General features: G+C 39.8%; 1 protein-coding gene across 1 annotated transcript in view; it reads right to left on the reverse strand.

The window, feature by feature from the left end:
- Positions 1–566: 566 nt before the first annotated feature.
- Positions 567–16,566, reverse strand: part of LOC126215196 (putative GTP-binding protein 6) — a 48,788-nt gene continuing 32,788 nt past the window's right edge. Inside the window, exons 4-6 of the mRNA XM_049941862.1 lie at positions 14,009–14,104; positions 4,202–4,435; positions 567–1,650 (exon numbers count right to left, since the gene is read on the reverse strand). Of these exons, the coding sequence (XP_049797819.1) occupies positions 1,348–1,650; positions 4,202–4,435; positions 14,009–14,104 (633 nt within the window). The 3' untranslated portion in view covers positions 567–1,347. The remainder of the gene's footprint in view (positions 1,651–4,201; positions 4,436–14,008; positions 14,105–16,566) is intronic.

Here is a 16,566-nt window from a genome sequence, read left to right on the forward strand (position 1 = left end):
AGGACTATGCAAACCTCTAATCATAGGTGACTGTACACAATACTCTGCTAACAAGGGTGTAATAAATATTAATTTTTGTGGCTCCTAACAGGTTAATCTGAAACAATTCTGATGATGATGATGTTTGGTTTGTGGGGCGCTCAACTGCGTGGTTATCAGCGCCCGTACAATTGCCCAACCTTTGCTCAGTCCAATTTCGCCACTTTCTTGGATGATGATGAAATGAGGAGGACAACACAAACACCCAGTCATCTCGAGGCAGGTGAAAATCCCTGACCCCGCCGGGAATCGAACCCGGGAAACAATTCTGAATAGTGTCAGCACAAACTATGGAAACTGAAATTTAGAGTCAGGGGAAGGACAGAGAGCAGTCATTTGGGTGTCTAAAAGAAATCAAAGTGATGCAAAGCCTCGGCCTTACCTCTTAATGCAACATGCTCTGATGCTCGAGACCACTGGTTCATTTGGTGAGAAAAAAGGGGTACACTGCTGTGTCACACATGACGCAAAACATTAATGAGCACTTTGGAGACAAAAAGTATTTTCTAAAGCTCCAACACTTTTTGCCAAATACAAATTGGATTTATTCAAGTCACACAGAGTTGTATTCTCAACATCAGTATATCATTACTAGCAACTGAAGATTGACAATTCAACAACATTAATAGTGTGGCATACCTGAAGGTATTTCAAATATTCAAAAGTACCTGCAAACAAACCTGGTGTGTCTACAACAGCAACATTTACTGAAGTTACACTACAACAGTTACAATCATTGCAACATGGTGTTTCAGTGCAAAACCAGGAAACTGAACGTGATACTAACCACATAACAAATGCTACAGATTGCATCTCAACAAAAATACAAAAGAGCACGACAAGAGTATGGAAGACTGCCAAAAACGTCAGCTTCATAGTCAAAATGACACACTCAAAAAGTAATTCTCATCTCAATTGTCACTTTTGTGTGTTACCAGTGTCAAGCTACGTGCTCTGAACTCGTTGCCAAGTTGCCTATTATAAGAGTGAAGCTTGTTATAAACATACCTTAATACAATTCAAGCCACGTTTGACAAATATTAGTGTCACGACAGAAACAATCCAAATCATTTTCGCACCCAGTACAAAATATAACTTTTCAAAGTGTACAACACATGCAACAATTTTAACTTGGTAACAGCTACTTATCTATCTTGCAACGTTTGCAAGTGAAGGGGCACAATTTCAAAAAAAAATCCACCATATAGTACATTTATAATAAATACAAAAGATACTACGGCAAATGTCAGGTGTCACATTTTGGTACCTGCAGCACAGCAGTCTCTCACACACCGGTCACTCGAAGCACTACGACCTCCCGCGCAGGAACCTCCGCTTGAACTGGCCGAGCTGCTTGTCGGAGATGACGACCTTGACGTAGACGTACTGCTCGTCCTGCGGGTCGACGCTCACGCCGACGACGGCCGCCTCCTTGTACAGCCAGCGAGACTCCTCCCCTCCTGAGGGCACACGGACAGCCATCGACATCCTGCCCGTCGCGCGCAGAACCGCTCCCTCCATCTTCTCGCGGAGGGCGTCCAGCCCGATACTGCGTGTGGCGGAAACTGGCAACCAGTCACTCTGGTGCGCACTGGCCACTTCTGCGGGCAACTGGTGACAGGACAACAAGCCGGGTAACTAATTGTATATCGGTAAGATACCGAAATGGCAGTGGAAAATCCTGGTAGAACGCAGGCAATTTGAAAAGGGAAGAAAACACCTCAACAAATCAAAAAAGCACAGAGCCACCAAAACCCATGTGAAGAACACCAATAACTATGGTTTGATTAAAATTACTTGACAACTGACACATAACATGTCGGACATGCCTCCCTCCCATCACAGCACACAATTTCACGCCCAAACTGTTCACTGTTACCATAGTGCCATAGCAAATGGTCAGTTCATTTCTAAGTCCTCATCTGGCTTCCTTCCCCGATGTGTGTGAGTCCTGAATCCTAGGTCTGGTCTTATTTCAAGTTTCATCAGACACGCTACTCACACCAAAAATAACACACACATAATGATGGCAACAAAATATACAGGTATCATACACAGCACTAGCCAAACACTACTGGATCCCTTAGTACAAAATGTGGTTCAGCTTCACATTTTCAGTTACCATACCACTAACACAGAGGTTAGCCTACAGTAGATAAGCTTCATAAGAAATTGCATCAGCCTGAGCTTTTTGAAGGAAACAAATCATCGTTGTGACTGGTAGTATACACCGTAATAGGAAGTGATGCTGCACATTAGGTGAGGTAGATACCTGACATGCAAAAAGTTGTGCGTACGAGTCTTGTCAAGCGATATAATTTTTTCATTTATCTATCTTCATCGAAATTGCTGATCTCGTCATCATCTTCAACTGACTAGTTTAAATGTATTCATTTTTTTTTATTTTTAACCTTTTGTTATTTCATTTTCATCATCATACTGACTTTTTTTATTTGCTCTCTTTTTTTCTTCTTGTTTCATCTATAACCTATGACCAAGTGCCAACGAAGACTGCCCACCGATTCGTATTGTGTCAGCTCGCATAGTCACTGTGAGGTTAGTTCAGACAACTGATGAAAATTAGAAGTCGCAGTTTGCTTTTAGTGCTGCAACTGAAATTTTTGTGTCTTGAATTTGCTCATAGAGTTCAACTGTAATTGCCGCGAACAAAATGAGTGTGATTAATAGTTCTTTTAGAAGCTGCTGACCCCTGTTTTCTCGGATACACTGTACATCACAGGGTTGTGGTTACGTTAGGACAATAGTGTAAATTCAGGGCTACACAATGTATGGCCTGCCACAGTTCACTGTTCATATGAAATCAGATGTGGACAGAGCATCTTGCGTTCCCGCCATATCAGACAACAGCCATTTCCAACACTGCTCCACATCACATGAAGAGTGACCCGGCGTGTGTGCATGTCACCTTTAACTGAGTGGCAGCGACTGTGGCAACTGGCTGAAGTAATTTTAATCAGACTATAGCACCAAAGGACGGTCAGCACAGAATATAACTGTAAACACCATGTCAAGAAATCTCTCATCATTCCTGAATACTAAAACTACCGTCTCCTCCATACATCCCCCCCCCTCTCCCACTGCACCTAGCAACCAGCCATCCTCCCCCACACCATGACACCATGTGACTGCACTGTCACACAGCTACTGATGTTTCAAACACTGGAAAATCTAGAATGGAACAACAACATTATGGAAAGGACAGATTGGTACTCGGCACATAAAGAAGACATTGACTCACAGATAGGCACAATGGAAAGAATATAGAAATATTTAAGCTTTTGCACTGAGTTTTCACAAGAAACAGGACTCTCACAAATTCACACAACAACAACAACAGCCCCGGCCACTACGCCCCTTGTTGGTCGGAGACAGTAGCTGCGCGCGCGCGTGCGTGTGTGTGTGTGTGTGTGTGTGTGTGTGTGTGTGTGTGTGTGTGTGTGGGCGTGGGGGGGGGGGGGGGGGGGGGATGGTGGGATGTTCTGCCATCATCGTGCAAATGTGTGTGCGAGTTCTATTTCTGATAAACGGCTTTGTCTGAAAGCTTAAATATTTCTAGTGTTCTTTTCATTGTGTGTGTCTGAAATTCAGTGCCTCCTCCATGTGCTGAGCTGTTGTTCTTTGATTCTTAAAACCACATTTCATTAACTTTTTGGTTTCATTAACAAATGTTTGCAGAAAAGGGAATGTTCAGATAGTTATCTCTGTTGAGCAGAATATAATACTGCTTAAGAAAATCATGTCAAAATATCAGCAAAAGTAAAGAGTGGTGCATTTTACATTGCATTGATAAAAAAGGCAAAATTAAATTTTTACAAATTAGCTGCATTTTTTTTTAAAAGAATGATCAATGAAACTGTAATTTTAAAAAATTGAGAAAGAACTAACAAGATGAAGTAAATTTAGAAATCTGTCACATATCCCCTTTACAGCTACAATTTAGCTACTCCACAATGCATTGCCAGAGAATTCAGTACTGCATATCAATGTAGCATTTCTCTGAATGCTTTACTATAAAGCAAAGTGGTTAGTCTACTTTGATCCTAATGTCAGGAAATAACACAAATTAATGATGTCTCACAGAAGGAGCTTGATTAAGTATTCATACAACTTAACCACAGCAGCAGACAGAGGATTTCCTTACCAAGTCAATCTTATTCCCCACTACTATGACATTTTCGAGCAGCTCTGGACTGAGATCAAACGACTTTAGTGTCTGGTCCACATTGACAGCCTGTGCTTCCGAGTCCGGATGGCTGACATCTCTGACATGGACGACGACATCTGCCAACATCGCATCCTCCAGTGTCGCTCGGAACGACTCCAGCAGCTGTGTCGGGATGTCCGAAATGAAGCCTACTGTATCAACGTACAGCACCTGCAACACGTCATGTGACACGTGCTTCACAACATTCCCTCAAAACACAACATTCCCTCAAAACTCAACATTTCAAGGAAAATCAAATATGGAAATATTAGATTGACAAAGGAAAGAGGATTCCGAGTCAGGAAGCAGTGTCGGAAACTTAAGGGGCAGGGATGCAAGTAGGGGCAGGGGAGGGGGGGGGGGTCTAATTCTGAAGGACATTTTGTCTTTGCAAGCAAATGAATTTACTGTACATCAGCAATTCTCTATTTTATTACAGTGTTCGATCTAGACCATGAATATTTTTGGATTCTACTCTTCACAAAAATTTTTGTGATCTAGACTGACAAATTATGATTGCTACATCTTACACAGATACAGAATTATTTTTTGTGAAAACCCTCCTGCAAGTTGTAAGTGCATCATAACTCAAAAAAAGATTAGAATCATTGGAAACATACCTCGTAAAATCTCAAGCAGGCCACTATTTAACCACCACCACCACCAGCACCACCACCACCACCTCACCGCATTACATTGCCTATGTGTCAAATATCATATCTTTTTTATGAAAATTACAGAGTATGGACTCCGGTTTGACCAGGATGTTCACACATACAATACCAAAAAAAAAAAAAAAAAACTGCAACTGAATACAGAATATTCATACACATAAACGAAGAAAAATTTACCACACCAAGCTCTAATAAAGCTTCACACATTATCTGGCCACTGAGACAATATAAAACATTACACACTTCACTTCAAAACACGAGGGGCGTTTGGAAATGATTATAATAGCATTATAGCACTTTTTATCTTATTTATCAATGAACATGAGTCAAATACATTGGATCTCTCAATATATTCCCCACAGATATCAATATACTACCACCACCTATCTACAAACTTCATTACAGCACCACGGAATCATTGTTTTGGGATACTATGCACTCACTAGTCGAAAGCTGCCTAAAATTCTTTGCTGTTGCCCAATCTTTTACCCCACATTGCACTGTTCATGTTACTGAATAAAGCATAATCAAATAGAATAAGATCAGATGAATATAGTGGTATACTGTAATTATTCTGTATAGATAATGATGTGACTAACTTAAAAAAGATAATGATGTGACAAACTTAAAAAAGTTAGGATTCTTGAGTCAATTTTGGTAGCCATGTATTCCATTAAAAAGGCATAAAGTTTCTTGTATTCTCATATCAAGGTCTTGCACAGTGATTTTACTTTCACGCACAAGGAAAATTCGGCCGACATCCTTTTATAGCCACAATGTTGTATCTCTTCTTCCTTGACTGTGTAGCCTAGAATTTGAAATACTGAACTTTCATTCTAAGCACTGGTTAATGAGAAGGAGCAAAACTAACTTTGTTTCATTTTCCACCATATTCTTGCTATAAGTATAGATGCAATATATTACAGTCTCCTATACCATTTCCATCATACAATAACTTTTGTTGATCATTCAGAAATGACTTTTGGTGTAGCAACTACACTAATGCTCACGAAAACAGCTCAAATACTCTAATATCTCTTAAGACTTCATCTAAGAACATGTCTTTTAAAGTATAAGCCTCTACAATGTAATATAAAGTAATGCATTATCTCCATAACAATTCTTAGGCACGGAACATTTATGTGCAGGGCACAGAAAATTTTATATTCTATAAAAGTAAAAGTTGAAATAGTCTTATTTGGTTTTGTCTCTCATTTGGGATTTTCAGCATCTTTTAGGACGAATTCCAGCAGGTGTTGTATTTTTAAATGATACATTATAGTGAGTGAGGCACAACAATGAAGCTCAGTGATGTCAACTTTATTTATCATTCCACTGCTGATGGCAATGATCTGTCCCATAAACATGAGATTCTTGAACAGACATCACAGTTAAACTTTTAGGAATATCTGTTGTTTTGAATCCTTCCTTCCACAAAAATCATGCAGTCTGTCTCTGTCCCATGGTAGTTGCCTTCCATCTTGTCCTCAGCTTTCCCTACTTAACAACAAACAAGTGCTGTTCTTCCATTACACACAGTGTTCAGAATTGTCACATAGCATCTGCACAGCCTGCTAAAAACAGTTCATCGTCCCACAGATTCACAAAACAATGCAGTTGTAAATCATTTCCAAACACCTCTCATAACTCAAACTGTGCCTTCCAAACAAGTATCACCATATTGTAGGTGAATTTTTTAATGACAGGGTATTGTGTGTTGGTGACCTTGATGCTGATACTTTAGATACACATTGTAAATACTTGTTTTATTTCAGAATGAATTTTCACTCTGCAGTGGAGAGTGAGCCAACACAAAGCTTCTTTACAGATTAAAACTGTGCGCTGGACCAGGACTCCATCAGAAAGTTTCATTTGTTTTGTTGTTAGCCAAAGTACATTTTTTGTCCTGTTGTATGTAAACTGAGAAGTGGAAACATTTTTGTGCTTATGCAATTAACAAAATTTACTGTTAGTACTAAAACTGTTAACATACTATATTGTATAATATTTGTAAAGCTGTCACTATTCACTACTGTAAAAGTGTGTTCACAAGTTGTCAGGAAACTTGCTTGTGGTAATGTAGCATCACAGCCAGACTTTAATGAACTTCTTCCAATATCAAGAGAAACAATTATTAAATGACAATGGCTGCTATGCTTATGTGAAACAGTATTTATTTTTTTATTTAAACATCTATGTAATGCAGTGATGCATAAACTTTGTAAATAGTACTGAGATAAAAATTACGTTAAGATAACACTGTTAGAACATTATAAAAGGACATGTATGAATGTGAAAAGTCCTCTCATTCTTTAGCTGCCCTCTCATTCTTTTTTCCTTTGCACTCTTGTTATCAGATCTTTGATGGAATTATGTCTTTGTTGCTGAGCTGTACTAATAAGTGTGAGTTTTATTTATATGTGTAGATTAAGTCTTCAGTAAAGCATATAAAGTAAATTCCTTATTATGACCATGTTATTTGAAGATTCTCTTTCATTTTGGATAAGAAGAGAAAATAGATTTCATCCATGGAAAGTAAGGAAATTAAATATGGAAGCTTTTTGTTTTGTTTACGATTTTTTCAAAAGCCATTTTGTGGTAACTACTATTTGCATATTACATTCATTAGAACCTGCAGTCATTTATTTTCCTCCAAGTCCAATAATTTTTCTGAATGCAATTATTATGAAAGTAAACTTAATTTCTTTTACCACTCAGTAAAATACCAAACCAGCTGTTTCCAAGCTAACTGTGGGTTGGAGCTATTATGCTGTTTTAAAGTAAATGATAATAGTATTATTATCACTGTTGATTTTCACAAAAGTGAGATTAAAACAAAAATAGAAATAGGCCCCAGTTTTCATATAATGTTACCGCCAAAGACAGTTCCAATAAATAATTTCAAAAAACAATTAATGCTCCCGATTATCAGATTCAGAATATAAAGCAAATTTCGTGTAATTACAGGCAGTAATGTTATGATATCACTTGACTTGTCCTGTACCTGAGAAGATAAAAAGATGAAATAGGACGAATAAACTATTAAGCTATGCTATACAATCTGTGTCTTCTTTTCATAAAGTCTCTAATTGCTAGACAACACTTTTTTGGTGAGATTTAGACAAAAATGTGATACATAACTGGAAACCCTGCAGTTTTGCATTCATGTAATTTGTAGGATCGAGGATGATTTTAACTGTGACTGGTTTTGGATAAACATACTACAACAATGGATTGTGTGTGCACTCTGTTCACTATATACTCCCTGAATCTTTCAGTTTTTGAAGACGACCAACAAATTGCTGAAACTGGACGAAGGATTCTTTTACACAGAGAGAACGTCATTCTTTCCAAAAATTTGCAAAAAAGGCTAATAAGACATGTTTTAATGTAATTTTAAAATTTCTTGTGAATTCCAAATACTATCTCATGTCTTGTTACAAAAATTTTAGCATCGCAATGAAGAAATCCACTTTGTACCAGAGACAAGGATGCAGAGTCCAAATGGAAATAATTTCTCTGCTCCTGATTTTCTAATTATACATATCAAGGTTCATACAGATCAGATGTATGATTTGACATTGAAAAATCATTGTACCAATATGGAGTATCAGCAACAGCAACTGAAGCACCTGCCATATTTGGGTGCTATTGTGGAATTATAGGGGATTTAAAGCCGTGTACCGTGGGTGTTTGCAATACACTGCATCATTGATGAATAACATTTATTCGTTAAAAATTTGAGTGATAGATATGTCATTAACACAGTAAACAAAATCCAAAGCAACATGAATAACTCTGCTTTATTTGCACAGTTACACAAAGAAAACAACTAAGATTTTGATTGGTTACTCCTCCTCACCGATGTAGGCTGGATGTCAAAAGACTTGGGTTTACCATAATTTTGTGACTGTTTTAGAATTTCAGGATGCTAAAGATCCAATGTTAAAAGAAAATTTAATGATGTAGAAACCAGACACTGTTTATTTAACACACCTGTTTACCAAATTTAATGAGGTTAACTTGCAGTTATAAGTTAACAATCTAAATTTAAGAAAAACAAAATCCATCATTTCACCTTCTCTCGCCAGGATTATACCAATGAAGAAGCAAAATGTTGGTTGGCATAAATTTTTTCAGTTTCCCAGTCTGTAACAGACATACTGCCTGAGTGAAGTCATATTGACCTACACTCAACATTTAATTGTCCTTGACACAGACTTGGAAACTAAGCTTGAGGATATTTTTACTATGGAAATACATGACTAAATCAATGCTTGAAGTGATACTTAAGAAACAGATGCCATATTACAAGAAGTGCTGATCAGAGTAAGCACTAACAAAGAACTTTAGGAACACTTTAGAAATAGGTATGAGGAATTCTGGGTTGAGAGAGACATAGCTGTTACTTATCCTGTACTGTAGACTATCATGAGAAAGTCTGATAGCTTTTCCACTTTCAAACCTTACAGAAAGGGGTTTCAGTGCACATGCCTATCTCCTTAAACAGCAAAATATAAACATACAAATTGGGACTCACTGATGTAGGAGATTTTGGGTTAAACCAAACTAAACTGAAGATAAAAATCGAAAATTTGCTAATAAAGCTCCTGGCTCATCTCTTCCACTAAAGGCATTTATGTATTAATTTTACTAGATTCGCATTTTGTGTCATTTCATAAATGTATGAAACTCAACATTTTTTTATTTATTTTTTATTCTACACTTCTATAGTTAAACCTATCAAAGTAAGTAGCACTTAGCCTCAAAATCACTTTTGAAATTGATGAATTCGTAAAAACCCCATTTATGAAAGGCAGTGGTCTGCCCAAAGCAAGAATTTCGCTCGTGGTCTACAAGCCAAAAAGTTTGGGGACCTCTGCTTTACAGCAATAAGGATTGTCCGCACAGAATGTTATCACTTTATCAGCACACACCGTTTGGGCATCATTCAAAAATTCAAATGTTGTCTCGGGACACAAAACATTTAACTCTGCTTCATAGTAACAACACCAGTTGATGACTGTTGTGTACAAATTATGGCCCACAACTACACTGAAGAAAGTGTAACATCTAGAACAAATTTTCACACTGCAGCAGAGTGTGCAGTAGTTTGAAACTTCCTGACAGATTAAAATTGTGTACCAGACTGGGGATTGAACCTGGGACCTTTGCCTTCACAGAAGTGTTCGTCCTCCCCCAAGGCATGCAAGAAAACTTATGTGACATTGTAAGGTAGGACAGAGGTATTAGTGAAGCTGTGAGGACGGATCATGAGTTGTGCTTGGGAAGCTTAGTCAATAGAGCACTTTTCCGCAAAAGGCAAAAGTCCCAGGGCATGAGTCCCATTCTGCCACACAGTTTATAGTCTACCACACAGTTTCAGGATGCAATACAACGGTAGACTGTGTTTGGAGGCAACTATAACTGCTGTGTCAACCCAAACAGTTTGCAAGCATTTCCCCGTGATCAATTTTTTGTCTCTAGGCCAGGGGTGGGCAATAGTTTTGGCTCAGAGACCACTTTGCAGAAGCAGAGGTTAGGGACGGGCCACAGCTTCTAAAATGACTGCACAAGTGCTCTACCAACTGAGCTACACCAGCACGATCCACGGTCGATCGTCACAGCTTTGCTTTTGCCAGCACCTAATCTTGTACCTTCCAAACATCACAGAAGTTCTTCTGTTAGTAGCAATCCTACAATAAAGGATACTGCAGAGACATAGCTTAGTCACAGCCTGGGGATGCTGCCACCATGAAATTTTCAGTCTGCAGTGGAGTGTGCACTTATATAAAACTTCCTGGCAGATCACAACTGTGTACCGGACTGAGACCTAAACTCAGGAAATTTGCCTTCCAGACAGAAGGAAGGAGATGCGGTACTGATGGTAGTGAAACTGTGAGGACCGATTGTGGATTGCGCTTAAATAGCTCAGTCGGTAGAGCACTTTCCTCGACAAAGGCAAAGGTCCCAAGTTCACGAGTCTGTCCAGCACACAGAGATTCATATCAGCACACACTTCACTACAGAATGAAAAATTCACTCTAGAAAAATACCCCAGGCTGTGGCTAAGCCACGTCTCCACAATATCCTCTCTTCCAGGAGTGCTAGTCCTGAAAGTTTCGCAGGAGAGCTTCTGTCAAGTTCAGAAGGTAGGAGGTGAGGTACTGGTGGAAGTAAAGCAGTGAGGATGGGTCGTGAGTTGTGCTCGGGTAGCTCAGTCAGTAGAGCATTTGCTTGCGAAAGGCAAAAGTCCTGAGTTCGAGTCTCAGTCTGGCGCACACTTTAGTCTGCCAAAAAAGTTTCATATCACCGTGCACTCCACTGCAGAGTGAAAAAATTCATTCTGAATACACACTCTGGCAATATAAAGCAGCCCTAAATCAGAGGACTTGTTTGAACACTGCAATGCTTCACCAGGTCATACTGGAGGTGCCACACTCTCACTTTCCTCTGGCACCTGTACAGACTTACCCAGGGTGACCTAATATTTAATGTGGACTCCAAAACATCTACATCTATACTATACAAACCACCATAAGGTGCATAGTAGAGGGTACATTCCATTGTAGCAGTTATTATGGTTTCTTTCCTGTCCCATTCACATACGGAGCACAGGAAGAAAGATTGACTGAATGCCTCTGTGCGTTCAATTATTCTAATCTTATCCTCACGATCCTTATGTGAGTGATACATTGGTGGTTGGAGTATACGCCTAGAGTAATCATTTAAAGCTGGTTCTTGAAACATTGTTAATAGACTTTCTCAGGATAGTTTACACCTGTCTTCATGACTCTGCTAGTTCATTTCCTTCAGTATCTCTGTGACACTCTCCCACGGATTAAACAAACCTTATCATTCATGCTGCCCTTCTCCGTTAGTCCTATGTGGTATAGATTGCACAAACTTGAGCAATATTCTAGAACCGGTCCAACAAGTGATTTGTAAGTAATTTCTTCTGTAGACTGATTGCACTACCCCAACATTCTACCAATAAACCCAAGTCTACCACCAGCTTTACCCATTCCTAAACCTATGTGATCATTCCATTTCATATCCCTTTAAAATGTTACACTCAGGTATTTGTATGAGCTGGTCGATTCCAACAGTAACTCATTGGTATTATATTTATAGTATACTACAGGGTGTCTAGAAAAGGGCTCCCCGTTTTCAAAATTAAATATCTCGAAAACAAAGATCGATAGAGGAATGCAGTAAATGGTATGTTTATTGTGAAAGCTGTAAGAAGTTTATACAGCAGTTTGAAATAATAGTTACAAAAGCTGCTAACAGATGGCGCTGTACGCTTTACAGCTCATATCAGCATACATAAGTGAAATAATCATATGAAAACAATCTTTGCAAACAATCACATCACAATGTTTTCAAAATGTTCACCATTGGCACTAAAGAGGTGGCGCAAACGAAGAATGAAATTCGCCATCACATTTCGTAGTGTCTCAACCGAAATGGATTCACATGCCCCAGAGATCGCCGATTCAAGCTCGTCCAGCGTGGCGGGATGCTTCGGGTAGACCATGTCTTTCACTGTGCCCCACAAAAAAAAGTCACAGGGAGTCACATCCGGCGAATATGGAGGCCAATCCATGCCTGCACCAGTAAATTTGGGATATTCCAAAGCAATGACTCAATTCCCGAAGTATTCCTCAAGAAAGTGAAACACTTGTTCAGTCCGATGTGGTCAGGCTCCATCTTGCATAAACCATTCAGTACCTGGTCGATCCTCTAACGCTTGCTGTGTGGTGACAAATTGTTCCAAAATTGCAACGTAACGTGCACCAGTGACCGTTTCTCGAATGAAAAAAGGGCCAATAATGCCTCTACTGCATACTGCAGCCCACACAGTAACTTTAGGAGAATACAGGGGTTTCGCTTCACACCAATATGGCTTTTCGGAACCCCAAAATCGCCAGTTCTGCTTATTCACATATCCATTCAGGTGGAAGTGTGCTTCATCTGTAAACCAGATACAGCCAACATCAAATCCTTCACTATCAATCATTGTGAGCATCTGATTAGCAAAGGCAACCCTTTGTTGCACAGCTCTTACGGGTATGGCCTGGTGCATTTGAATTCTGAATGGAAACATGTGTAGGCTCTTTCTCAGTATTTTCTGCGTGCTGGAACGCTTCAAACCAGTCTCAGATGCAATTCTACGGACGGGTGACATTGGATTTCGCTGAATAATTCCAGAAACTGTGGCAATATTTTCAGGCGTAACTGCGGTTTGCTTGCGGCCAACATGCCCCACTAGATCATCAGCTACGCTGCCTGTTCGGGTCCTTTTGGGACATTAAATCGTGCTTGAAAACTTCGCCTTGTTGCCGTAGGACTCTCTTCTAACCTGTGGTACTCTAGCACCAGAAAAACGCATTGTTCAATGGAGTACATGGTTTTAGTCTCTTCCTTGGTACGCTAACCTCCTTTCACATTTCAATAGTAGAACTGATCGCTCTGAGCTTCAGATCACTATTTATACTAGGCATTACGTATGGCGATTACAGCGCCATCTGTTAGCAGCTTTTGTAACTATTATTTCAAATTGCTGTATAAACTTCTTACAGCTTTCACAATAAACATACCGTTTACTGCATTCCTCTGTCGATCTTTGTTTTCGAGATATTTAATTTTGAAATCAGGGAGTCCTTTTCTGGACACCCTGTAAGTTTTTTTTGTTTTGTAAAGTGAAAAATTTTACATTTCTGACCATTTAGAGCAAGTTGCCAATCTCTGCACCACATTGAAATCTTATAGAGATCTGGCTGTATATTTATGCATCTTCTTTCAGATAGTACTTCATTATAGATAACTGCATCATCTGCAAAAAGCCTGATTATACTATTAATATTGCCTGGCCTAGTACAACACTGCATTTTTCTCATACACAGATTATTGCCAGAGGTGAAGAAGCAACAAGTGACAGAACAAATTCGGGACTGGACAAGGACTGAACCCCACATATTACAAATTTTAGACTGAGAGGTAACAGCTGCGAAACACAGTTGAAACTGACAGATTCCCCAACACAGGAGGTGAGCAGCTGACAGACCTGGAGACGGCACGGTAAGAACCCAGCATGCACCGTCACATCGAGTGTGGCGAAAAGCTCGTCACGAGCCTCCAGCCGGTCATCGCCAGTCAGGGCCTGCAACGAGGGTGAGAAAACAGGTTGATTAGTTAATTACATCTTCTCCAAATCATCTTAATGATTTCTTTATCAAAATTATGCACAACAAATCAGTTTGCAAGTATGTATAATATTTATGAACATATTTTTTAGTGCTACTCACACAACTACACTTAAATGTAGGTTTTCTTTTTTTATAGGTTACCAGTTTTTAAATAAAAATTCACCTATTGAATACAAGGAGTTACGCAAAAGAAATAGTTTTAGATTATATTGGATGTCCAAGTTAAACATATAATATAAATTGTGATAGCTTGAGATGGAATTGAGATATTTATTGTCAGTTTGCTTGTAAAAGTATGGCACCACAAAATATTTTCTGTGTTTTCTTGCAGCAGTTGGTAGTGTGTACGCACATGCATAACTGCTTTGTTCACATAAATGCATGTCAGTAGCCATGTGGACTCCACAGCATAACATGTTGTGCATGCTTTCTTTTGTGGAGCCAAAGTCCGTTGCACTGGTACGTCATTTTCAGCACGAGTATGGACTGTGACCAACTAACGATGTTTCCAGTTACATAACAATCATGAAATAGGACAAATGGCTTAGGGAAAATGGGATTTTGATGTCAGGCCATAGGCCACCACAACAAGTGTGCAGTTCCGGTGGCTATTGTTGTCCTTCCAGCAGAGCCCCCATAAGTCTATACAACAGACAAATGGGAAGTTACAGTACCTCATTCAACAGTACACGATACAGTCCATAAAACATTGCGCCTACGGCTGTACAAACCACAGTTTGATCACAAAAGCCAGCCTGAGGACAGGCCATGATGGAAGGCACTCTCAAAGACAATTCAGACAAAAAAGGATGAAAACTAAGCATTCCTCCATTTTATCTGCTTCTCAGATGAGGCTACATTTCACACTTCCAGCACGATAAACAGACAGAATTGCTGCATATGTGGAATTGAAATCCCCCCCCCCCCCCCACACACACACACAGTGAACCTGGCAAAGTGAACGTGTGGGGTGGATTCTTGAAGAACAGGGTTATAGGCCCATTCTTCTTCACAGAGCATGCAGTTAATTTAATAACATATGTAGACATATTGGAGCTGTATGCTGTGCCACAATTTCCTCATGACGTGATCTTTCAACAAGATGGCGCATCATGACATTTTGCGAACACTGTGAGGAATTTCTTGGATGACAAGTTTCCAGATCACTGGATTTGGAGAGGCAGTCTGTCGATTGCTTGGCCCGCGAGAAGCTCAGACTAGAGATGGGGGATCCGCTCCTGAACTGTTTTATAGAGTTGAATCCTTCAAAGGAGTGAACAATCAGTGATTCAGAAAAAAAGAACGGTAGCTCCAAACGTTTCCCACAGCAGAGAGAGAGAGAGAGAGAGAGACGGAGCATATCAGCGGGGCCTCTGCTGGTCAGAGCACACTGCGCGCCACACAACACAGCCAGCGCCGGCCTCTGCCCTGCTTCTGCCTTGGCTGCCTGCATTGTGCAGTGCCCCATTGGATTTTGTGTTTCACATATCCCGTGCCGTCTCTGTGCTTCCTCTGCCGCGTGCAGTGTCTGGCGCACCTTAGCATCGCACTCCGTCGGCGATCGTTTCAGTCGCACGTCCTGCCCTCTGGGCAGTTGATGCGAGCAACAGGACAGAGAGCCTCCTAGCGGAGAACATAAGAACTACTTGCAACAACCTGCTCGCAAGAGAGCGGACGATTTGTCTCGGAGCGGGTGACTGGTGGCCGCTCACCGCTCCCCCCACCCTCGGAACTCGCCCGCTCAACACTCACCCCACCGTTCTCGACTCTCGCCAGAGCGTTGAGCAAAGCAACTCAGGTGTCACTCTGGTCTCTGCGGTCTTAGCTCACGCAGCAATACAGCTCGCGGCTCGACCAGCTTGACTCAGCGCCTCTGCATCGGAGTTCGTCTATACTGGATATTGTTCTTCGTACTAATACCGATGTGTATATTACATAATTATGTTATGTATACATCATTTGTTTTTATTTTATTTTTATTTGTTTAAACTGATCAGATGAGGTTCCTGACGACTCCTCTTACTATAGGATTTTTTATTATGGACACTCGAATTTACACTTTAATTACAAGCGAACCAATAAACGTATCGCAAAATGTGATACACCAATATTTTCCTTGTTTTATTCTGCATAAGGCTATATGCAGCACTTTGGTCTTACAGTCAAATTTATATTTTTTTTCTAATTGTAGTACGGATTTTGCGATTTTGGGCGTCTTAGGAAGGAAATGTTCACTTTAAAAATATATGGCTTGGGATGTATTTGTACGAGGTTAATGAAATTTTAATACATTATAGCCAAATACATTGTTAATGTAAATCTCAAGTTACAAAATTTTCCGATCACCCAAAAAACCACGATAGTGCAAAATAAATCGATAATCAAAAACTTTGTCATATCGTGGAAATTTCAATAA

The sequence above is a fragment of the Schistocerca nitens genome, chromosome 12 (assembly GCF_023898315.1).
Source record: "Schistocerca nitens isolate TAMUIC-IGC-003100 chromosome 12, iqSchNite1.1, whole genome shotgun sequence".
In the NCBI taxonomy this organism is placed as follows: domain Eukaryota; kingdom Metazoa; phylum Arthropoda; class Insecta; order Orthoptera; family Acrididae; genus Schistocerca; species Schistocerca nitens.